The sequence below is a fragment of the Sceloporus occidentalis genome, unplaced genomic scaffold, assembly GCF_023333645.1.
Source record: "Sceloporus occidentalis isolate IW3139 unplaced genomic scaffold, rSceOcc1.0.p SCAF_63, whole genome shotgun sequence".
NCBI classification, from domain to species: domain Eukaryota; kingdom Metazoa; phylum Chordata; class Lepidosauria; order Squamata; family Phrynosomatidae; genus Sceloporus; species Sceloporus occidentalis.
Window position 1 is genome coordinate 4,735,896 of NW_028317043.1, and position 24,422 is coordinate 4,760,317.

General features: G+C 40.9%; 1 protein-coding gene across 1 annotated transcript in view; it reads left to right on the plus strand.

Annotated features, from left to right (window-relative positions):
* The first annotated feature begins 4,555 nt into the window (after positions 1–4,555).
* Positions 4,556–24,422, plus strand: part of LOC149287219 (phosphatidylinositol 5-phosphate 4-kinase type-2 alpha-like) — a 51,949-nt gene continuing 32,082 nt past the window's right edge. The window contains exon 1 of the mRNA XM_089493156.1: positions 4,556–4,696. Coding sequence (XP_089349282.1) covers positions 4,556–4,696 — 141 coding nt within the window. The remainder of the gene's footprint in view (positions 4,697–24,422) is intronic.

The following is a 24,422-nucleotide window of genomic DNA, read 5'->3' on the forward strand; positions in this document are numbered from 1 at the left end:
TCGGTAGATGGTATTTTCTGGCATCTCTCCACTTTAAACAGAACATCCTTTCATTTGCCATTGGGTGCATTCTCTCATAGAATGTAGAACTAATTCCATGTTCCTTGAAGCCACACTCCCATATGCTTTTCTGATTCGCAACGCACTTTCTTTGAAAGTGGATAAACTGTTTGCAAGAGTTTCTTGCAGACATGTCACATACCCGTACCGGCAAAGTTTGCAAGCTACAAAGACATACTACCAATGCACCCTGTGTTTCCACAAAAAATGCTGGAAATGACATGTTATGACTTTAATTGGTTCAGCTTAATCTCATAAAGGGCTTTTTGATGTTGGTACATGACTGAGTATATTAGTCCCCTGCAAATTCTAAAGACCAAAGGAATTTAAAAAGACACATTTTTTGTATATTTGCATTTTTTGTCCCTGCTAAAACAAACCCCACTAAACACCCTAAATCCACCATATCTTCCCACACCATAAGAGAAATGTTTATATATATTTCACTACACAAGCCACCAAAACACCCAACTCTTAAATCGACTCACAAACCTACATCCCACAAAAATCCAGATTATTCCTATTGTTTACATCACAGCACGGAATGTCATTTTGCATTAACTGGTTAATGTAGGGAACACTAAGAAATTATAGAAATTACTATTTTTTTCTGATGTCAATTAAGTTGTCAAATTCAGAAATAACTTTGTTTTTTAACTAATATATAAGTATATTCCTAAAATTGTTTTTTAATGCATATTTGATGCAATTAAATGCATGCAATCCGCGGCACCCAACAAGTTCCACCAGCCAACGAGAATGGGCTGCTCTGCAATGAGTTAGCCGCAATTTTACTTAGTAAATAGTCCCATGCGAGGCCATACTTATCTAACCACTGCCATTTCCCAAACATGTTTAGCATTATTGTTTAAATCTACTAAACAAAGAGATCAGGGGTCAGAAATCAAATTGTTAAAGTTAACTGTATTAACATCACATGAAACATCAACCTCAGCTTAAGGCTGACATATTAACCTTATTAACAGAAATGATATTAATACAAAATTATGTCAGCACTAGCTAATAGAAAAGGCAGGTTATCCACAAAATGGATTTCATCTTAAATCTACTCTAACGTGCATTATAAAAACAATTGTGGGTCTAGACTGTTCCTTTATATAAAGAATTATCTCACAAAGATATTGGATAAAATAAATAGTCTACTAATGAGATTGTCATTCCCTCTACTTTTTTCAATGGTTTTATCAGCAACAGGAGCTTATTTCATTTGTTTAATATGGAATTTAATATGGAAGGGTGGCTAAACGGACAACATAGAATTCACACAATTCTGCTTTCTTGCGGTTGTGGAATGTTATTTTTAAAATTTTTTAGGCATTAATAGCAAACAGATTCTGTACAGACGTTTGAATTAAAAACATGCAAAACATATTGCATTTAAAGGCACTTTTCTGCTGGCAATGCAAAGAGAGTCTGGGACAAACTTCAAGCCATACAGGGGAGGGAAGTTCTCAGAATCGATCCCTGTGCTCAGCCATTGAAGCAGATTCTGGTAGGAAAAAACAAACCCTAAAATGGTCAATTGACTGCTATTCTCTGCAAAACAAAACAGATGAATTCTTATTCCAGCAGAAACTTCTCTATGTACTCATAATAGGGAACTATAGAGTCGCTTGCACGGCCCTTTAACTCCAGACAGCGAACCTACGGATTTCCGCTCCCATTATCTAAGCAGCATCGCAGGGGTTAACGGGGGCGGAAATCCGTAGGTTCGCTGTCAGGAGTTAAAGGGCCATTAGAACTACTTTATTGGTCGCCGGCAGGGGCCTACTCTATCATAAACCAATTGGTTGATGCCAGAGGAGGCCCCTGCAGGCGACCAATAGAGTCGCTCGCACGGCCCTTTAACTCCTGATGGCGAACCTACGGATTTCCGCTCCCACATACACATTATGCTCACACACAGACATATACCCCAATGCTCACACACACATACACATCCAACCTCAAAAATACACACCCATACTCACACACACACACATGCTCAGACATACACATTCATGCTCACATACCTACACATCCATGCTCATACACAAACACACATCTAAGCTCACACACAAACACTTACAAATCCATGCTCATACACACATATACACATCCATGTTCACACATACACATTAATGCTCACATACTTACACATCCATGCTCATACACAAACGTACATCTATGCTCACACACACATATACAAATCCATGCTTATACACACACATACACATCCATGTTCACATACACACATCCATGCTCACTCATCAACATTTACACATCTATACTGACATGCAAACACTTACACATACACATCCATGCTGACACATTTACCCATACAAATTTGTGCTTACACACACTTAAACATCTATGCTCACACTTACATCCACATATGCATGCATACTCCCTCACTAATCACCTCATCCGCAGCTTTCTTTCTGTGAGCAGGATCGCGTCTTAACTGCGGGGTGGCCACATAACCTCCTGCCTCCCTGGTTTCCCCACAGTACATCCCTGCTCCTGGTGCACTTCCACAAAAGGGAGGAGCTTCTGGGGAAACCCTCTTCCCTGAATGGAGGAACAAGGGAAAGGCTGCCCCCATGGCTCCACTTTTTTGCGGAAGCGCACAAGAGGCCAGAATAGATAGATTTGTGGAGAAGCAGAGCTGGACAGAGCCTTATAGAACTTTTAATCTTCCCGAATGTTTATTATCACCTCTTCAATTTGCTTTCTCAACCTTTTGTGATTTAAAAATCTTATTGCATATATAATAAATTATTGTTCACCAGACTGGGCCCAGCTGATCCAAATTGGTGTGGTTGTTACATTTGCTGCTGCCATCCAAACTGACACAATATTAATAAAATGAAACCGGAACCATCATGTGACACAAAGACAAAACCGAGGATTGATAGGGTTTGAGGTTTCTAGAGCAGGAAGAAATGGCCAGACTAGATTGGCTGAAGGGTTCTAATCAACTGTCAAGCTGTAATTTCTATAGAACTCTTAGCTAACTAACTTATTCCTATTGTGTTATCACGCCATATTATTGTCTTGGAAATAGATCGCTTACATTTAAGAGATTTTTTCCCTCTAGAAAGCATTCAGCGGCGGTTGCGTGAGTTTAAGGTCCAACTGATCACCTTCACTATGCATAATGAAGGGCAATCCCTGATAACAGAGTTGACGCTGCATAGTAAATCCGTGTACATTCTATGTAGTACTGCGCATTGCAGTAGGCCAGTGTCTGTAGTAGGGACTGCCCCTCCAGGGACACTTTGATGGAATGCCATCATACTTTTATTGTCAAACTGCATACGATTGCATCCAATTTAACTAGTTTTTAAATTAAAGGGCTAGTTTTTTGGATGCCAATTATTTTGTACACAGGAATGGCTCGCAGCCCCACTCGCTACACCTAGTCTTGGAGAGCTGATGTCTTCTGCTGGTCGTTCTAAGCAGCAGCCTGGGTTAGACATTGTTGGGTTTTAGTTGAGGTTCTCAGTCCCAAAGTTGAGAAGAGCCCTCGCAGTTTGCAGTAAAACACATGTGAAAGTATTTTTAGAGGATGCGGAAGCACAGAAGTCTCCTGCCCCAAAGACAAATCACGTCTAAGTGACAAGTTACACGAGTGGAACAGGGAAATTCCTTTTGCACGCCCTCCCGCACGTATTTTGCCCGAGGCGCTGGCTGATGAAACCAAGAAACCCTGCGCTTTAGCTTGCAAGGGGCCGGGCCCGACCGCCCCGCCTTCATCCTCTCCCTCCTCCTCTCATGCTGTCACTCAAGCCACAGAAGCTGCAGCCGGCCGGAAGCGCTGGGAAGATGCAGCCAGCAACCCAAGCAGCAGGGGCTGCTGGAGAGGGGGCATCAGATACATAGAGAAGACTTCTGGTAAGGCAGGGCATGGGAGGGGTGGCTGTGAGTCTCTTGCGTGCTTTGCAGGGAGGGCTCTGGCTGCAGTAGGAGGGAGAGGGTGTTCAAGCCCAGGCTGTGCCATCATCATCAGATCATCAGCAGTCTATCTGTCTCTGTTTTGCAGCATCTGCAGCATCCGTCCATCCCTTGCTGGCAGCTCTCTAATTAGATGGACGGGATCCCCTCCTGGGCAGAGGAGGGAGAAGAGAAGGGCATTTAAATCAAAGCGATTGCTTGGCATGAAGAGGAAGGCGAGAAGGAGAAGAAGAAGAAGGGGCCAGATCTGAAGTAGATGTGGGAGAAAGATAGAGGGAAACGCCTACATAGCAAGGAGATCACACACATCTCTCCCCGAAGAGTCCTTCCTCCCTGGGCTGGGTTTAAAGCCCTCCCTGACAATTTGCTGGTCTGGATTGAGTGAGTTTATTCCTCCCCATCTATGCATCAGTAGGAAACTTTCCAGGATCTTTATGTTTTTAGTGGGGTTAGATTGAGGGGAGGGGGTGCAGATACCCCACACCTCCATTACTTTGCGGTGGATATTGAAGGTGGTGGTGGGGAGTCTTGTGTAACCATGGCTGCAGTTAACACCACTTCGTCCGGAATGGCCAGTAAGACCAAGACTAAGAAGAAACACTTCGTGGCTCAGAAAGTCAAGCTCTTTCGTTCCAGCGACCCCGTGCTCAGCGTCCTGATGTGGGGCATTAACCACTCGGTAAGAGAATGAAGCAGCTTTTTAACGGGGGGGGGGGTTAAAATCATTACGCTTGCTATATGCAGCAGCAACACATCTGGCAGGGAAAGGGTTAAAAGCTCTGCTTGTTGTGTCTGCCTGGCTGTGTGGCTCTGCATCGTGCTGACAGTATGCTGCAGAGCCTCTGACGGCCGCGTGTGCTTCGATCTGATGGACCGTCAGCTGTTCTGTAGGTTGGATGCTGGTCGGGGTGCCCTGACTTAGTATCCCCCCGCCGGCCACATACACGGGGCATCTCCCGCTGCTTGTGCGATCTGTTATCCGTCACTGAGACGTGGCTTGGCAGGGATCGCTCTTACCTGCCTCCTGTCAACTGGGAAGGGATCAGCAGCTGGGACCGATCGAGTGATCTGTGGGTCTGCTGCTTGGTTTTGTCATTCTGTTGGCTGGATAATGATGGACAAAACCAGCCTGTTGCATTATGCCTGTCCATGAAACATTTCATCATGCTAAAATACACATGTGTATATGTCTGTGTGTATATATATATAAGTATGTGTGTATATATATATATATATATATATATATAATGTGTGTGTATATGTATATGTGTGCTTATATATATATATGTGTGCATGTGTTTATGTATATATATATATATATATATATATATATATATATACATAAATTACAGCAGTTTCTGCATAGCATGGTGTTTCAGAAATTGAAAAGCCATTAGAAGCTTACACGAGTCGCTCTTTTTCCTTGCAGAAAATCTGTGTGGTGTGTGTGTTAATAAATTGTTATTTTGCGTAGGATTGTAGAAACATTCGTGTTGTGGTTTGTCATGTGTCCAGAATGTTCGTGGTTCGGGTGAAATGGGAAAGCTTAGAGGACATGCTGGTAAAGGTTTCAATGGTTTTAGCCAATATTGGAGGTCATTCATGCAGCAGCGAGGTCGGCTTGGAAAGCCAATGGCTTCCGTGACCATTAAAATCATTTAAAATCTACTACTGGAAACGGGGATTGACTGGATATACATTTCATGCGTGTGTCAGGCTGAATGTCTGATATGTGGAATAATAAGTTAAATGACTTGTTTCTCATCCCAAGAGTCCAAATGTAGAGCTCCCCTCTCCAATATCATCCACTATGCTTCTGCAGGATCTAAGGGTTAAATGTTGCTCCTTAAAATGCCAAAATCAGACTGTAGGATGTTCAGATATATCAGCTCTGGAGTATTTGTTAATCAGCCATTCTCCAATAAATATGTGATAGAGAAACCCTACTTTTAAACGGAAGACCCCTCAGTGCCCTGCGCGTCTTCTCTTTGAATAAGATGCGTCTTTGTGGCCCTATATCACGCTTTTCTGTAGGTCTAGTGGAGGTAGGTTCTAGGTAAGATGCATATATCAGCCAACGCTTATATCCAACCTTGAATCCCATCAGGATGTATTCCAGGGGGAATCTTTTCATGCTGATCGGGTTACGGAATTATTTATGAAATCCTCTTAAACGTAAATGAGAGGTTAGATAAATATCGCCCTCCGAATAACCGATGATGGGAGCAATCCAAGAAAGACAAAAGGTTGATCACCGGCATTCGCAGGGTTAAATGTCCGCCAGTGCTGATGTCATCGCTTGCATCTGTTTCTTGGTAGTGCAGCCCTGCAGGGCATCTTTTGTCCGTGTTGGTGCAGAAAGCGATGTAAAACCTAATCAAAAACAATCATTTATCTGGTACCATCCTGACAACAGTCAAGGGTCCTATTTCAACAGCCTGTGTGTGATCATTTTCCATTGCGCTCCTGTCTAATCCGAAACCGCTGCAACTCCTGGAGTGTTACCCGTGTAATTTTAATCTGATTAGTGGATAGAAGGAAATATGATCGCTCTCTGTAGATGGCTGAGCCATGAAAGTTTAAATATCTCCGCAGAATTTTTTTTTTTCTCTCCTGCACAGTTGCTTATGAAATGCTTATTTTCTTTTAAACTCAATTTCATCATGTTGTGAACGATTCTTAAATGCGGCAGATGTCGTCTGGTCTAAAGAGACATAATTAGCCCCTGTTTTGTTTTTTCTTTCCATGACATTTATCTTAAATTACGAAATTAAGGGTTGTACGTTTTTCCATTTCAAAGACTGATTGTATGTATATTTTTATATAAAATAAACTATTATGCATTATTTACTGAAAGAAATAGATAGAAACAGTAACATTTTCAAAGCAATGATTGTATCCAATCCCTGTAGTCTGGTGGTATATTGAAGTCCTACAGAGGTGAGAAGCATATTGTGGAAAGGGTTAATGTTGTGAAGCATTACGCTGATCTCTCCATAAATGTCGAATGTTTCCCATTGTTCTGTAAAATGCATTATTTTTTATTGGAGAAACAATTTGTACCATAAGATTCTGTGCAGAAACTTGCTTTGATTGTTACATCCATTACTTATTCATGATATGACATTAACGCTACGGTGCATTCCCGTTATTGGCGGAAATATATAGTAAGCTTGTAGCCTGAGCGCCCCCCTGCATGTAATTTGCCAAATGCCTCAATATAATGTTCAAAGGGTTAATTTTTGTTTTACAAATTCTAGCATCATGTATAAATTAACGCAAAGTATTTCAGGAGGAATAACTCTGTGATCACATATGTCCCCCTATTTTAACAGCGCTATGGAACCTGCAGGCGCTATATACAGTAAATAAATGTAATGGATTTCTTCACCCTGCACAATGCTTTATTGAATACAGAGCTCTCTTCACCTAATGTACCAGGTCTTAGTCTGTCAGTTCTAGTTCCGTCAGACTCTTTGTATATATGTATTGCAAGAAGAGCGGTATTGTTGGCGCTAAATAAATAGAAGATATGAATACTATTAATGGTTATACTATCACTATTATTACTACTAATATCAAGCATAGTCATGTGGGGTTATTCCTGCATTTTAATTTATTTCACCTTTTGCCAGAATTCACCAAGCGCCGATGCAGAATCCTCTGTTGGCTGCAACTTTAGTGTCTTGGGCCAATCTGTGTGTCTGGTGATGGCTTCCTACCATATATTGCTGTACTGCGCCCTTAGTCTGGCATTTGTACCCATGTTTAACCCTTTGTGTGCGGAGTAAGATGCTGTCTACTCTGCCTTCACCCATAGCATTTACTTGCAGTTTTACTTGCTATTTCTGTTATATTCCTCCTCTGTTCTGCTCCCTGTCCTTCTCTTCTGGTCATCATGGAAGCTCCAGTTTTTAAGATTAGTCCACCTGCCATAAGTACCTTCCAGTATCGTCTGTAATATTACTGCTGATGATTCTGGCTGACATAGTGGTAAAGACAAAGTCTTTCTAAAACTTTGAGTCTCAGATGGTCTTCTAGGGTTTGTTTGGGAGTAGAGTTGCAGTAGAACTGTCTTGGTTTCATCTAGCTTATTGTCATTGATTCAAGTATTATTGAGGTTTTTTTTAAGTGTGTTTAAGGCTGACCACAGAGTATTTGCCTCTTTTAATTTTGATCCCAGAAATTATTTTTCTTTCATGGCAGAAATTGACCACTAGACGGAGAAGGGGTAAGAAACCCTTGCTAAATCTCTCCTTAGGGTATCACCAAGACCAGAAGGTCTTTTATGAATAATTGGATTTCTGGGATGTCCCACCAACATAAATTCTGAAGATGGATATAATGTATATTATGGGTTTTTACAACCCAGAGGATTTAACTTGTGTTTAATGAGAAGTAAGTGATAAATTAATTGTAGGCGCCCATGGAAGCCCTGCTGTAGGCAAGCGCTTTTCTTTATTGTAGCCGGATATTATGGGTCTTCAGTGCCCTGTTTCTTTTCTCTCTAGAAAGGAAGTGGTTTGTCTTCTAGAACATTTTGTGCATGGCAACAATATAACCTCCATAATATTTACACAACTGAGGAGTTATTTTTTGGTGCAATTTATAATCCGTTGTGTCATGAGATTGAGTCATGATGACACTAGACGCTGAGATTATGTGTCTGTTATGTGTTTGCGTTTGAAGATATCATATCGAAAATGTTTTAAGGTCTGTCTGGAAGCTGAGCAACACTTTGGTAATCTCGTGTTCAATATTCGAGCGGGGAGTTACTATTTTTTTCCGGTTTTCAAGTTCTGTAGAACCCCTCCAAACGAATTTGCCCCTTTTTCCCATATTTTCTGGGCATGAGATGTGTTATACTTTTTCTTCCTTGCTATATATGTCTGTTGCTTTTCATTTTTAATCCCTTGCTTTTCTGCCCCACTTGTTATGTTTTTTTTAAAATATATATATATGTGTATGCAATGCTGTTAAAATGATAAATTGTTTAAATACAGAGGTGGCTACTAAGTCATTGAGGCATAAAGTGATTTATCTGCTAAATATTCTACTTTCAGGCTTTTGCAAGTTAAACAACTGCATTAAATGACGGAATTACCTGATAACTGGATATTTGAAAGATTAGAACTTGATATTCTGGATTTTGTGGGAGACGCTCTAAGCATAAATCCCTCGACTAGTGAAAGGATGGCACCTGGAAGGCGAAATGAAAAGTATAAAACCCAAAGAAACACGTACGTTTGTGACTTTCTTTGGAATTTCGAAGACATTAAACCTAAACAGATGCCCCGGGTCATGGAGGGATTGGCACAGAAGCCAAACAAATGCGCAAGGAATAGGTCTAGAACCGGTAATAGAGCCGCGGGAATAGGGTTATGTCTTAGAACAGTGGCGCTCCGGCTCTGGAGGGTTGCAATTGTTGTATTACATCACTTGCTTTCGGGCAAGAATATACATAATTCCTGGTCTGTTTGTAGACCACGAGGCGTGGAATTGCACCCCACTGGAGTAGAACGTCACTTTCTATCTCTGTAACATCCTATGCATGTTTAAAGTCCCTTACTGTATTATTCTCTACTACCACATCTGCTGGGAGCCTGTTCCACCATACACAGAGAGTAAAATAAAAATAAAAAATTACCGTACACCTAAGCCTTGGACCCTCTAGTTTTAGATTATCATCCGTTGTTCTAACATTTCTACTCCTATGGAATAAACGACCCTCCTGTACTTTGTTAAATCCATTGTGTAAATGTTTCTACTACATCTCTCCTCCAAGCTAAAGAGGTCCCTTAGTGTTTCCTGCTATTTTTTATTCTGCAAACCTCCTCTGAACTCTCTCCAACATGTCAGTATCCTTCTGGAGATGGGGTCCTCCACAATTATCTAGGTGAGGTCTGACCGGAGATCTGTAAGGCGGCAGAAGCACCTCTCTCTCGCTCTCTCGCTCTCTCTCTCTCTCGCTCTCTCGCTCGCTCTCTCTCTCTCTCTCTCGCTCGCTCTCGCTCTCTCTCTCTCGCTCTATCTCTCTCGCTCTCTCTCGCTCTCTCTCTCTCGCTCTATCTCTCTCGCTCTCTCTCGCTCTCTCGCTCTATCTCTCTCGCTCTCTCTCGCTCTCTCGCTCTCTCGCTCTATCTCTCTCGCTCGCTCTCGCTCTCTCTCTCTCGCTCTATCTCTCTCGCTCTCTCTCGCTCTCTCTCTCTCTCGCTCTCTCGCTCTCTCTCTCGCTCTCTCTCTCTCATTAATGCCACTAGCCTAACAACCCAGCACCCTGGCTGCTTTTCCCAATGCTTTGTTGGATTGTAAAGTAGCGTGTTAATGAGCTAATTACACTGGGGATATGTGGTTGTTAAGAGCATTTCTGCTCCCAGGGATTTGCTGACCTTCTATATCATAATAAAGTACATCAAATGATTGTGAAACAAATAATGTGTCTTTAGTTTTTGTCGCCAGCGCAGAATATTCCCAGTTTTAACCATGGAGCTTTCAGAGATCATTGCAGGTCAGAAGTGCATGACTTTTATTCTGTGATCTTAAGTGCAAACTTGGGGCTTTATCCACACCTGACATATCGGTCTCTTCCCTTCTAGAAAGGCTAGACCTGTTTTTAAATGCAGGTTTGAACACATTCAGAATTCGCTTATCCTAGATTTCAGATCAGTCACAAATTAAAGAGCAAAGACGCGGAAGACGCGTTCGTCTGGGAACATAAATGTATGAAAATAAATCAAGTTGTTCACAAATTGATATTTTCTAAATGAATGGTAGCTCTATATACAAGGCCGTGTTTTTCAAAATGCATGTTTTTTTATGATTTCACATATTTTGTTATTTATTTGTTAATACCTGATGCCAGGGGGTACATTTGCCTCAACTTGCTCCGGCGTTGCCAGCATCCGAGCATTCCAGTCTCCTGCCTCGTGTTCCTATGAGACACATTGCTCATATTTAACTCAACCCAGACATTAATCTTTTTACCTGTCACGTCCTTTCACGGTTACTGTGATCCATTACAAGTCGCCCTACCTGTCAGATGACTCCACCGCCTCCAATTTCTGATAAGTGCCCCTGCCAGAGCCCTCCAACTCACTCGTCAATCGTCATTGGTCTCTCCACCTCAATCCTATCGTTAAAAATATATAAATAAAATCTGTAATACTGAACCATCAGCGCCAGATCTATAGAATTTATAAAAAAAACAAACCCTGAATGTGATGGCGTGTAAGAGCCACCCGGTCCTTGTCTGCCATTTGTGATGCATGACAGAATAACCCCTTTCCTTTCCAATGTTTGCTTAAATCAAATCACTGTGTAAACTTCTACCCTCTCTGCTGGCAGGCAGTTCCAGTTATACATCTCTGTCTTGCTTTCCTACATAACACCTTGTTAAATTATATGCTCTTAATCGGTAAAGCGGAACAAAAGAATTGAAGGGTCAACGGGATTAGCAGCATATATAGCGTGCCGATTGGCAGGCGCACATGCACGGTATTAGGGCAGATCTCACAAGGATTTGGCTATTTATGAGGATACCTTTCTAATTACGACACTATATATTAGAGCTATTACGTTGCTTGGCTTGGGGAAACAGGGGGTATTACGCTGGCGACATGGATCATTATAATCTCTCCCTAGAGGGATATATATATATATATATATATATATATATATATGTGTATATATAATTATATGCAGCTTCTTCCTTTTTCTATATATATATATATATATATGTGACAGTAGTGTCATTAACACAAAACAGGTGAATTAGCATTGCCTCCAATAGGTGAATTCTGACAGATTTACCTGTTTTGGGCTGTATTCACTAAATTGAGCTTGCCTAGCATAATGTATGGCCATTGAGATTTCTTTGAAGTCCGTTATACAAGACCAGCTCAGTCCTTCATGCTTTTAGGCAGTTTAATAACTAAACCCCATGTTATATACATACCTGGGAAAAATGTAAATTCATAAAAATTGGAAAATTCTCATTACGTCGAGTAACTTTTTTTCAGCACAAATATAAGTCTACACCTCCTTTGAAAGCATTATAATATCAGCAATAATAATACTATGGCTGTAGTAAGTATTTAACAACGAGCGTCTTATCAATGGATCCCGAGTCTTGTGTTCACGTCATATTCTTTTGCAGTGGGAGCAGCTGTTTTGTATCAGCTCTGAAGCAAGCAGCTTAAAGGAAATATGTTCTATATTAAGCCGAGGCGACATGTCTTTCCATATCCTGCTTTCACTGCTCTATAACATATTGGTCTGTCACGGCACCCAACCCCCTCTGCTCTCGTCGAAGGGAGGTTTGTTGATTGAGTGTCATCCTTTGTCATATTCCTAGACTATTCCATTGATTGCGCATTCCAGCTTGAAATTGTGTTTCCTTGATTCCGTTTCATCTGGATGTGTGAAATGTGTAGCGTTGAGCTATTTACTCGATCTCCCATGGGGCAAATGCCTGGGGACAACACCTGTTGGCAACCCAAAATCCCAGTCCTGAAAACCAGTTATATCTCAGGACTCTCAATGGGGTTTGGTCCCTTGAGTAGGAGTTGGCCAGGGCATTGGTAGGAGAGCTGAAGCTTCAACTCATTGACTTCTCATCATGCATTATGGTCAATTGATTGAGCGTTTGCCACAAGAAGAGCTTGGCTGGCCCAGTACAATGCATAGTTAAATCGGAGGGACCTCTTCTGCTAAGTCCTTCTGACAAGGCAATGTTGCCAGGGATGACCTTTTGATGGTGAAATTGGTAAGGGCTCTCAAACCAGCTGCCACTTTAGTAAATATACCCCACGGTGCTCGCGTCACTCATTTAGCTTTCTGCATTTACATTGCGGCACAAGGCCGAGAATCCTTGTGTATCCTTGGTAGTATATGTGGAAGGATCTGCCGCCAGGCTGCTGTGCTGTTGACTGTTGTGCGGCTTTTGATCTGTTTACAGTAACTGGACATTTCTATGTCATATTGATATATTTCCCACTACTGAAAGATAACCCTTTTGCATCCTCATGGTACCCACACCATGTCAGTCTGCTTTAATGAATGAAACTGGATTTTCATTTGTTAACCCTTTGAGAGACAGACAAGCAATGCAGCAAATACACCCTTGCAATCTGATTTTTAATCATGTGCATCACCATATTTATTTATAATTTCCTGATTTAATTTAAGTATACTCCTTATTTCAAGTCCCCACATTTAGAAATTGATCGATTAATGTATCCTTTCCTAGCTCTTTTCTGTTATATAACAAATGAGATATTTATATTTCTTAACACTCGTTATCAAACAAGGGTCTATGTTAACATTACACATTAGTTTCTTTATATAAGTAATGTATAAAGGCACATCTATATTCACAAACCTATTATTGTTCTCTAAAAAAGAAATGTTTCATTTTATCCATAGACTGCGGTGTTTGTAGGACTGTATACATTATCAGTCATTTCTGTGATCGTGCTTCACATGTATGCAAGCCGCAAAAGTATCTGAATTATAAACCAACGATGAACATAATCAGCTAAGGTTTAACTTCTGCTAATTAAATAACAAATGCTAAGAAACCCCGTCTTTCAGGTGGCTGTACACAAAAGTGTGATAAAGAGCTAAGACTCTGAGAAAGCTGCTCTTTGAAGTCGAAGAGTTCATCATCAAAGCCCAGCTGCAGTGAAAACGTTGACTTTCAGTGACCATTCTGCAGGAAAACAGTTCCCGAGTTAGGAGTTTATTAACTAAACCATGGGCTGCATGTGAGTTGAGGTAGAACGAAACCTTTCATCCAGTACCAGACTGAAATCGTAAAATTGACTCCGACACTTTAATGCCAGCGGCTGATAAATCGCATCCGTGTGGCCGTAAAACTACATTTGTCCCGTGTGCCGGTCGGCCTCTCTTGCTTACTTTGATGATACCACCTAATGCGGGGCCGATCACGGAGAGCTTTTCCTGTAAGAAGGGATGATATGGCCCTCCACAATATCTACTCAAGCCTGTGAGAAGAAATGTTTTCTCATCTTCTTTTTACCGGCGCGAGTCCAGTGATCGGACCATGATATGTCCCAGCGGTGGAACACTGGAATGGCGTCTTTGGATAGCTCTTTGTGTTTTGTTCATCAGCTAACCCATAGAACTCATGTCCACTCGTGACACGTTTTTGTCACTGTGACCAAATTACAGAAACTTATTCTGCACGGCCATTACAGCTTAGCGTATAACGCCATGCTGAACCAAGGAACCAAGAGAAGGTCAGATACCAGCACGAAGCATACATTGCGATTGCTGGCGCGGTTATAAAGAAACTGTTACCGCACGTGAATCTTTTCCTTATAACATTGTTTCATTATTGGCAGACATTTCTTTTATGTAAGAAGAATAAGCATGACATCATGTATCATGGGTTAACTGTCTGGGTGAAGAGGTAATCCGTATAGATATATATATATACGATAGGTCCAGATGTTACTGTTTTTAACGTTGACATAAATTTGATTGACGTCTTATTAATAAAACGGCTCCATCTGTGCCATTATCGTATTGCAATGGCTTTGAATAGTCAACTCGCTATTACAGCTGCCCGAAACCATTGGACCAAACGACCGAAATATATATTACTGCCAACGTTGTTTTGTGCCAGGTCACATATTGTAGACGTCAACACATCAACAATATTTCACTAGAGCCTGGTGCCGGACTGAAATTTCCACTTCAATTTTCTCTTAAAATACTTTTATTACATGACTTATAGATTAATTGTACATGTATGTTCCAGATCCTATTACTGGAGAAAAAGATGTGTCTCGGGTAAAAATTCAATTCACCAATTACTAATGCTAAATTGTGTGTCTGTGTAACAGACTCCAGCACCTTGTTGGTTATTATGCCTTGCTTGGGGGGGTTAAGAGAAGGGGTTAATGCTGAAGTAAAGGAAATGTGCTGCTTGCATTTACAGACCAGAGATAAGACCTTTTTTCCAGGCCAACGACCAAACCTTGCTTCTCTTTTCTTAGTAATGGAAAGTGCTGTTCCTCATTTACTTTACTCACTAAATACAGCTATGAATGTTCGTCACGTTGGTAGAAATACGGAACCGCAATTGACAACCAACACAGAAGAGAGATTATTATAGCCATTTACATGCCTAGTTCCATGACCCCTTCTGTTCTCGGGATTCGCTGCCTCCCTTGGCAAACTAATTTAGCCCCTTGGCTTACAGCAGCACCTTTATGCCAATGGCTCCCAGATCCTCCTTTCTTCTACTTGTCGCTCTCCTTCGCTCTTTGCCTCTGTTTCTAAATGGACGTCTGCTTGAGTCTCCCTACAAATAAACTGCTTGAGCGTCTTCTTATTATTACTGTTAGATTTATATAGCACCATCATATTCTATAGCGCTGTACAATGGGTAAACAGGACAGTTTAGCACATAGCAATTTGGATTTATGGAAACCAAATTATTTCCTATAATATTGACATTAAATTGGCAGCAGTAAAACCCCCGAGCTCGACTCCTCCGCCTTAATGTTGACTCCGACTCCCATTCGCCCCTCACACTCAGTCCTTGTTTTTCCAGATCATACACTTATCTCGTTGTTTAGGAATTATTGTGAAGCTATATCCAAGAAGATGTTAAGTTTTAGGGCTGTATATGCTCTTTCAATCCCATGATACAATGTAATCCAATGCAAGAAACAAGGTACCATAGGTACCAATACAGTTTATTTTGTATGACATGTAGGACCTGTGCACTGGATGCGGTATACGCTGTGTAGACCGTGTGTGTGAGTGTGTGGTGCTAGCGTGTTTGTTACAGTATGGCATTAGCCTGAGTGTGTATGTAAGCATATAGTGTTAGAGTGTGTGTATGGTGTTAGAATTTTAACATGTGTTACTGTGAGCGTAAGATGTTGCTTGTCTCTGTTAATAAAAGCATGATTGGGGAAGAAAAAAAGTCTGGCTCCTAACTTTTTTGACTGGCTCCTGAATACAAACCAAATTTTGGACCCCCGATTTATTCCCTCAGTGTCCCTTTAGTATAACAATGGAGTAAGCTACTTCTCCTTACACATTTTACTTTCACCCCTCTTCTCCCCCATCGCACTGTTTCTCTCTCCCCCCTTGGTCTTTTTCCATTCTCACTTCCAAGATGTGTTTCCTGTTTCTGTAATGGGTTATTTGATCACAACGCTGAAACATGAATTCATACAAGACAGAGACACATAACAAAGCTTAGAACATGCTTCCACATTATGATCATCTGAAAGTCAATTAAAAATCAAGTTTAAATCAGTTGCACAAAATACAATACATCGTAAAGAAAGACAGGAGCCAACGTGAACATCTTTTATTACGTGGTCAATATTTATTTAAAAAATCTTTAAAAGCCGCTGTAAAGGACACGTCATACTCTCCGCTCTCGTGATAAACTTACTGCAACTCCAGTGCTGGCTTGTTCAGACCCCCCCCCCAATGCGGATGCGCTGCAAGCACTCCCCTTGATTTTAATAGGAGCACTTTCCTGCCACTGGTGTTGGACCATGGAGGAAGAGGGCAGCTGCAGTAATAGGGCTGCAGCTTCCAGGTCGGGTATTTCATTTATTTAATTTCGAAGAATGCATATTAAACTACTCACAGAGTACTTTAGTATCCATTCTTCTTTAATGGGACGTTAAACTTTTCCTTTAAGCTGCTGAAACAGAGTTTGGGGACCTCGCATCACACGTTTTTTTACTGTTGGCTGGAACTTTGCAAAAACTAAAATATTAGCCAAGAGCATAGGGTGGCTGGAATAATTCACTGTTATTTGTACGATAATCCCTGAAAGAGAAAGCCTTGTAGATACTGGAACAACACTATTGTGTACCTTGGAAAGTAACTGTAGGCGAGGCCAAGATAAACATTGTTCATGTTTAGTGATCTAAATGAAGCATCAGATCGGTTTAGTGCTTCATGCCTTAAATCTAGCACCGTAAGCTCAAGAATTCACTTAGAACATTCTATATAATGTTAAGCGGTGCAGTGAGATTTTTCCTTTTTTGTTTAGTGTCCAATTACCATAAATAAAATGTTTTTTAGTATTTTGCTCCTTGAGCGGTGTTCTTCTTGTGCTTGTTATTGTTTATTATGTTGCTCGGCCTTTTCTGTACGTCTGTATTAAATGTCAGCCTAATGTGTAGGTAAATGGTAGATGAAGCCTATTTTAAAGGGACAGTTTAGTGTGCCTGACGGCACTGCTAAAGAAAAATGAATATTAAACTACGTGTGGTAGAAACTGCAGCCCTCCTTGGTGGTCTGACGATTTATGCCACAGATTGGCTGCTTCAGGCAGCCAATCAGTGGCAGGGAAAGCTCTACCTTTGAAATCAATGGAGGCTCTTTCCATGAATAGACCCCAAGGCGTTCTCCAAGTAAGCGCTGGAGATGGCTGGATCACGTCTTCTGGACAGCTACTAGCTGGAGTGTGGGGAGAGGGGTGAATGCATATGAGGGGTTTCCCAATACATTTGCACAAGGGGAACCACGGAAACTTAAGAGGCCACACACCTATGAGGGCTGGAGTGTCCCTTTAAAACTGCCAAAGAGCGTGGGGCATATTTTTGCGGCATAGACTAGAGATTAAAATGCTAGAGTTCTGGAAGCAATTAAACAATAATGTGATGTAAAAAAGTCTAAGGATTACTCAGTCAGGCTGTGGATCATCAAACAGACAATGATGACAACGTCTGACATTAAGTTTAAAGACTTAAGTTTACATATTAGGTAACTAAATATGACCCACAGGCTCACTAGACAGTCCAGTTGAGTTAATAACTGTTGTCAGTAAAACAATAACTCCTAAATCAGACCCCCAGACCAGGAGTTGCTTCATTGTGTTGCCATAGCGATAGCTATTAAAAATCCATGTTGCGTCTTGGGGAATGGTTTGGCAACATGGTCTGCACCACCTAAATTTGGAAGAACAAGTCCCTACTATAGTATAGCGAAATTCAATGATAAAAGAATTTTCGGCGGCGGATATGGAGTGTGTAGAGGAATTTTTTAATCTTAGCTTAATATACTTTCCAAGGAGTTTGAAAAGGATGAGTGCATGTAGGCTCGGCATGCGAAAAAACATGCGGTGTTGTCACGTCCTATTGCATAGTTCACCAACGATGATGGAAATATGCATCGGAGATACTCCTGCTGGCACAGTTTCACCCCATCTCCCCCATCTACGCACCTGCCACCGGGTATCTCAGTCCAAGGGCGCAGTGCTTGGTGGTAGAGCAGAAGGGGATCAGTTTTTGGCTCTCTGTAATACTTTAACTGATGAAGAGGACGCAAGAGGAGCAGATTTCACCGCACACACAGGCCAGGGATGGGGAGCTTCTCGGCCCCTTGGGGCCTGCTCACAGCTGTCGCCCTTGCTGGCACGCTTCTGCCTTCAAAAATTCCCACTAAAACATGGCTGGGAAATATACTGCAGCTGTCGCTGAAGCTCCTCTCATACGTTATGTCAGCAGCTAAGCTCTGCTCTTACATTAGCAGTCCAGGAGTGAAATAGTTAACACAATTATTATTAATAAAATATGTAGAATATATGCTTCTGGAAATTTAACTTTTCAAACGTTAGTTATTGGTCCCTAACCATTAAAAGAACGCGCTGTCTGACCACATTGGACTAAGCCCTCTTGATATACATTAATGACCCCTTTCTCATATAGGAGGAACATGATAGTATGTGTTTGGTGGGTATTTTTCCGGCTAATTCCATATAGAAACGGTAGATATGGACCATTCAGCTCATCTAGTCTCCTCGTTAGAGACTTAGACCTGAATCAACCCTTGGTCTAGTCTTAGATTCAGGATAGCTTTATGTATGTTTAAGTTCCCTTACTGTATTACCGTGTACCATTTCTGCTGGGAGGCTGTTCCATTCATCCAACAGCCTCTCGGTAAAATAGAATGCATAGATATATATTTTATCATGTCCTTGTAATGATTAATATTGTAAATGACATAAGAGGCAACTAAAAATGTCTTGCAGAAGACCTGGTAACGTTCTAGGTCCACCAGACTTCTTAGGAGCTGTTGCTGTATACCCCAGAGACGGCTCGTCTGGACGGTTTTGTACATACTAACAAACTGTCTCCTTACACAAACACATACTGTCCAGAAGGATCATTTCAAAAGCTTTTGTTTATCTTCAGAGAAGTAAAATCAGATTTACAAGACTACATTAAAAACATTGTGGCAAAAGTGTAGCTATTGGTGATCATTTTCAGTAACTTTACCATGGCATCCTTTGGCATGTGCAGTAAAAGCACTGCAAACACTGCAGAAATATGTCTGTGTCACAGAGAGAGCTGCAGCTTCACATTCACACAAACTTGGCTCGGTGTATTTCCTATTTCCATGTGCTTTTTGGACACTTTCATACATTGCATTCCTAAGAATTATGCATTAAAGATACAGATACTTTAGCGGGACTCTTTCCTCCTGCTCGGAAATCAGATTCTGAAATTAATAAATGTTAATTTGTTGTTTTTTTTAACCCTTTAACTATCAGAGGCAAATGTTTTCATTGAATTTTAGCCCCAGCTTGCAGCCTAAATGTGCCCAAACATTAAAACTACAGATTAAGGGGTTAAACCTCTAGATTGTAAACTCTTTTGAGCAAGGCCCTCCTCACCTGTTGTTTCTGTAGGCCAAGTTGTTATTTTATACATATTATGTCTACCCTTTGTACAGCGCTACAGAATATGATGACACTATATAAAACAATAAGTAATAATAATGGCCCTGGAGGGTGCCAACTCATTATTTTACCATGTTTATTGTGATACACAATCTAAATTGTTTAAAATACAGAAGGATCGCGACACTGTGAGTTCCCCTAGTGAGTTCTCTTATAGGTAAAATATAACTTCTCTAATTAATAGCAAAAAAACCAAGAATTTCGTAAACAGACCCCTGATGTAATTGGTTTGAAAAAAATATTTGATAAAATGTGAGTGCAGTGCTTAGATGAGAAATGTGACTGATGTTTTTTTGACCCTTTGGGTGCCAGCAAATCAATGCACATTGTCCACCGGCACTCGGAAGGTTAAATAGTCCCATAGATTCTGGTCATGCATTGCATGGTTTGTGTCAAATTTAGATTTTGCTTTGTTTTTTCAAGGCCTTGTTTGGATTAGTTTTCAAACTCTATCAAAATCATACATTCCTACCTAAATCTTAAATGCCAACAAAGTTAAAGGAAATATCAACTCTAAAGAGTTCCAGATAGCAATCATTTGTTGCAAACGTGCAGAATATTTTTGGTTTCACTTTTTATTTTTTATTTTTTTTGAAGCATAGAATTTGGAGATAAAAGCAGTTTAAAGCAGGGGTGGCTAACAGCCCCCTCTCCAGCTGGCGCTGGCCGACATTGAGCCTTAATGATCCTTAGCCAATGTTGGCTAAAGGACTTGCAAGAATCATGGTGGCCGCCGTTGACCCACAGCTAAAAGACATGTTATTTTAGTCTTTTGTTCTATACATTATGTACAACCAGGAATATCTTATGTGGCAATTTAATGGTCAGTAGTTTGCTCTGGAAATGTTTGCTTTACTGTTCATAAAACTGTTTCCCTGACCCTTATAAGACACTCAGCGCCGGTTAATTACAGATAAAGCCTCCTCAACAAATAATGGATATTAAAGTACTATGTAAGTACTTAAAATGCATTTATTAAACCCGAAATCATATAAAGTAATTCACAGAGCTCCAGTTGTGCTCGAATGTTTCGTGCTTGATGCAGCCAATCAGTGGCAGGAAAGCTCTACCAAAAGAAGAACTTGGTGCGCACGGGAATCTCATTAGAGCCCCGGCTTGAACCCTTCCTGGGCCAGCGCTGGTGCTAACTGGTGATGAACATATTACATGTTTGCTGAACGTACCTCCTGCTAGCCAAGCGATATGGGGCAGCAGGGTGCGAGCCGGGCTCTCTCCACCTAATGTATCGGTTTGTCTTAGTCCTGTTAATTCTCGTCTTGTCAGACCCCTTGAACATATGTATTGTATATAAATAAAACATAATAATAATAGTATTGGGGGGATTCTGAAGAATCTCTCTATGCATTTGGATATGAAATGAAGTGCATATGATGGCCGGGGTGTTCCTTTAATATAAATCACGTTGCCTTTTTATGGATCTTAGAATCAAGTCTCTCCATTTGGCTCCTTTTGAGGCTTTAGGTTTTTCCCCTTCTCTGTGCCCGTAACATTTCCAAAGTTTGGTTTTATTGAGTTCAAATGTGAATCAAACACAAATGTTGGATTGAAAAGGTCTTTAACTATACAACTTTGAGGAAGGACCCAAGATTTCCTACATAGCATCTGGGGTGTTTTTATTGTGTCTTTTGATGTCATAAAGGCACAGCTATATTGGGCTAATAAAACAATGCTGCCCCGGGGAATCATGGAGCTTGTGAGCTATACAGTGAATTTAACTATTTAACTATTTTCCAGCTATGAAGACTGTAGCTTGAGTTTGTAAATGTTAAAGCTGTAGTAAAGAATGATGTCCTACACAGTGTATTTATGTTTATACTGCCGTGCGGAATATGGTGGTGCTATATAAATCACAATCATCTGTTTTCTTCTCTTTTATTAGGAGATAGGTGACTCTACAATGACAATAAAAATATCAAGGATACATTACATCTGCACTCATACCCTATGTTCTGGGCAGCAGCAAGACATGGAATATAGCAAATTGTCCTTCTTTATATATAAAAAAATAGCTCCTGGCAGATATCTGCTATGATGAAACAAAAAATGATGAAAAGAGTTGACCACTTATTCTCATACCGGGAAACTTTTGGCCTGCGGCTCCATGGAGCCTTCCCTTGCGGGACGCGGCCAGGACTGCCTGCTGATGTCGGGGGCGGTCCCGCTGACATCAGCAGGAAACACCCCTAATTCAAGGGAAAATGGCCGGGGAGAGGGGCGTGTCAAGACCCCACTCCCGCAACCCAGAGTATTCGGGTCCTGACCCGGGGAAGCGGTGCTTCACCCAGCAATCTCCGTGTCAAACCTGGAAAGTTCCCTTATTCTGTCCTAAGGGCTAGATTTCAAATTAACCCTGGGAGTCATTTTACCTGGAAACAACTGCTTATGATGGGTTCTGATGTCCGTTTCCATCTGTGACCAATGATAGTGTTATAGGAACCTTCATGGGCATGTCGGGGTCCTCCAAAAACTGTTTCTGTGTACAGTTGTCCAGGCGTGACCTGTATTCTCCTCGATGAAAGACTATAGGTGCTGGAAATGTCATAGTAGGTTCTCCAAACCTTTAATAAGACAATATTTGCACTTCTACAACTTTGAGCAACTATTTAGAGCCTTGGATTCTACCCATCAATATCCTAACATGTGCCACAATACACAACAGAGAGGCTATTCTAATGCATTCAGGTCACTGTCCTTTCTTGTGCTACAGCAATTGATACCTTTTCAATGGCTAGTACCTCCAGTGACACAACTTTAAGAGGTTAAACTAATCCCATTTTCTTGTCTCCTTTCGCTCGTTGCAATTTCAGCAAACTAACCACACAGAACATTCTTCTGCCATGTCTTCTTCAAGGACATTGACTTTTCAATAAGGTCTAACTTCACAGATTTTATTTTCCCAGGCAAGGGCAATTTTTAAATAACTATGATTTATTAAAGAATCTGTCTCAGGAATTTTAAGAAAAAGGAAATTGACTTTCAGATTTTCTAAATTGTTTAGTTTAGATTTGTCATTGAAATAGCTTTTTTCTTAAACCGGAAGCTATTTGGAAGCTTCTGCTTTTCTTCTTCCGTTTGTTTGCCCTAGATTATAGCATTACCTGCTATTTTCAGTTGCCTTTCTGTAAATTAATATATATTATGTGACTTTTTATAGGGGTTAAATGGTATTTATTGTCTGTTATTTAGCTAATATCATAGTTTTTATATTGTAATCCCCATAATGTTAGTTGCTTTTTTCATTGATTGACAAAATCTGAGCATCGGCGCAAAGAACATTTATTAAGAGAAGAAGAAACAGGTTGTTTCTCCTGTGAGTGATGGCCCATTGAATCATTTAAACTCCCCAGATTAACTGTGAACACTGAGCCTACCTGCTGGGTTTTCCTGTAAGAAGAGCCACATTGGATCATAATTATCAGAGCGATTACCCTCATAATATAGGCAGAGTCGGACTGGCACTTTGAGACCAGTGGCCGTCTGATAACACCGACTGGATACGCTCAGGCAGCATGCGGTGAGGAGTATCCAGCCCATGGGTACACTCTGCGGCACCTGATGGCCAGTCTGGGCCTGAATATGGGGCTATCTTGGTTCTTGTTTTTAGCCAAATTCATCAGGGATGGTCCTTCATAATGTGTAGAGGAGTCAGTGAGTTGAAATTCACCTACAAACTCCTACATTGAATAAAATCATAAGCTGGTGAACGATGAACATATATTTTTAAAAAGGTTACAACGCAAGTTCTTAATCTTGGTGTCCTACACTAACATGATCAGTTCTCTGCTTGATGCGATATGATCACAATATGCTGGTCAGTTTTCTTGCCTTTGAGCCTTGGTTGGCGATGACATTCTGTGAAGAGCTGTGTTGTTCCACCGGTCTGCTTGCAGGGTAGTTATAATATTGTAGAATAACCCCATGAAGGACGTGATTGTTTGGCATGTTCTAAATGAGAACGTGGTTGGGTTACCCCTTACATTTTAGCTGTTCTGTCCAATGCATTTCTAACGAGGCACACATCATTTTTCAATGTAGGAGTCTGTTAGTGTTCCCTATCTGGCATTAAGTGCAGGCTTGCTTTGTATTACTTTCTGATTTGGAGCGCAATTCGGTGGTATAAATTACATAATGGCTTAAGGCCATCAGACAAGCAGCTGGGCCACCTCTGATTACCTTACAACAGTAATGTAACTGAACACCTCGTTCACCTTCTGTCAACCTATATCTGGAATCTGATGCCTTAACTATTTTAAATATAAACATATGCCACTCGTTCAAGCAATGTCAAGGTCATCTCCCCACCAGTGGACCATATTTAACCTCTTTGTAACGATTCAAAAGCAATTCTTAAAGCACAAAGGTGTCTTCTTACTTACTGTGATTTACTGATAAAAGCATGCAATCAATGAACCTTTTATTGTAAATATCTGAACCTCTACTTTGAAACGTTTCTTAAGTGCAAGATTAAGGGAATGACACATTCATGCACACGTATTACATTGATATTGTGTACACAGGTTTTTTACCCTGAACTGTGAATTGCATTATGAAGAGCCATTGTAAGGAGGGTTGAACTTGCCCTGTATAATGTATAGGAAAAATTATTATTGTCTCCTCCGTTCAGCCATACATTGACTGC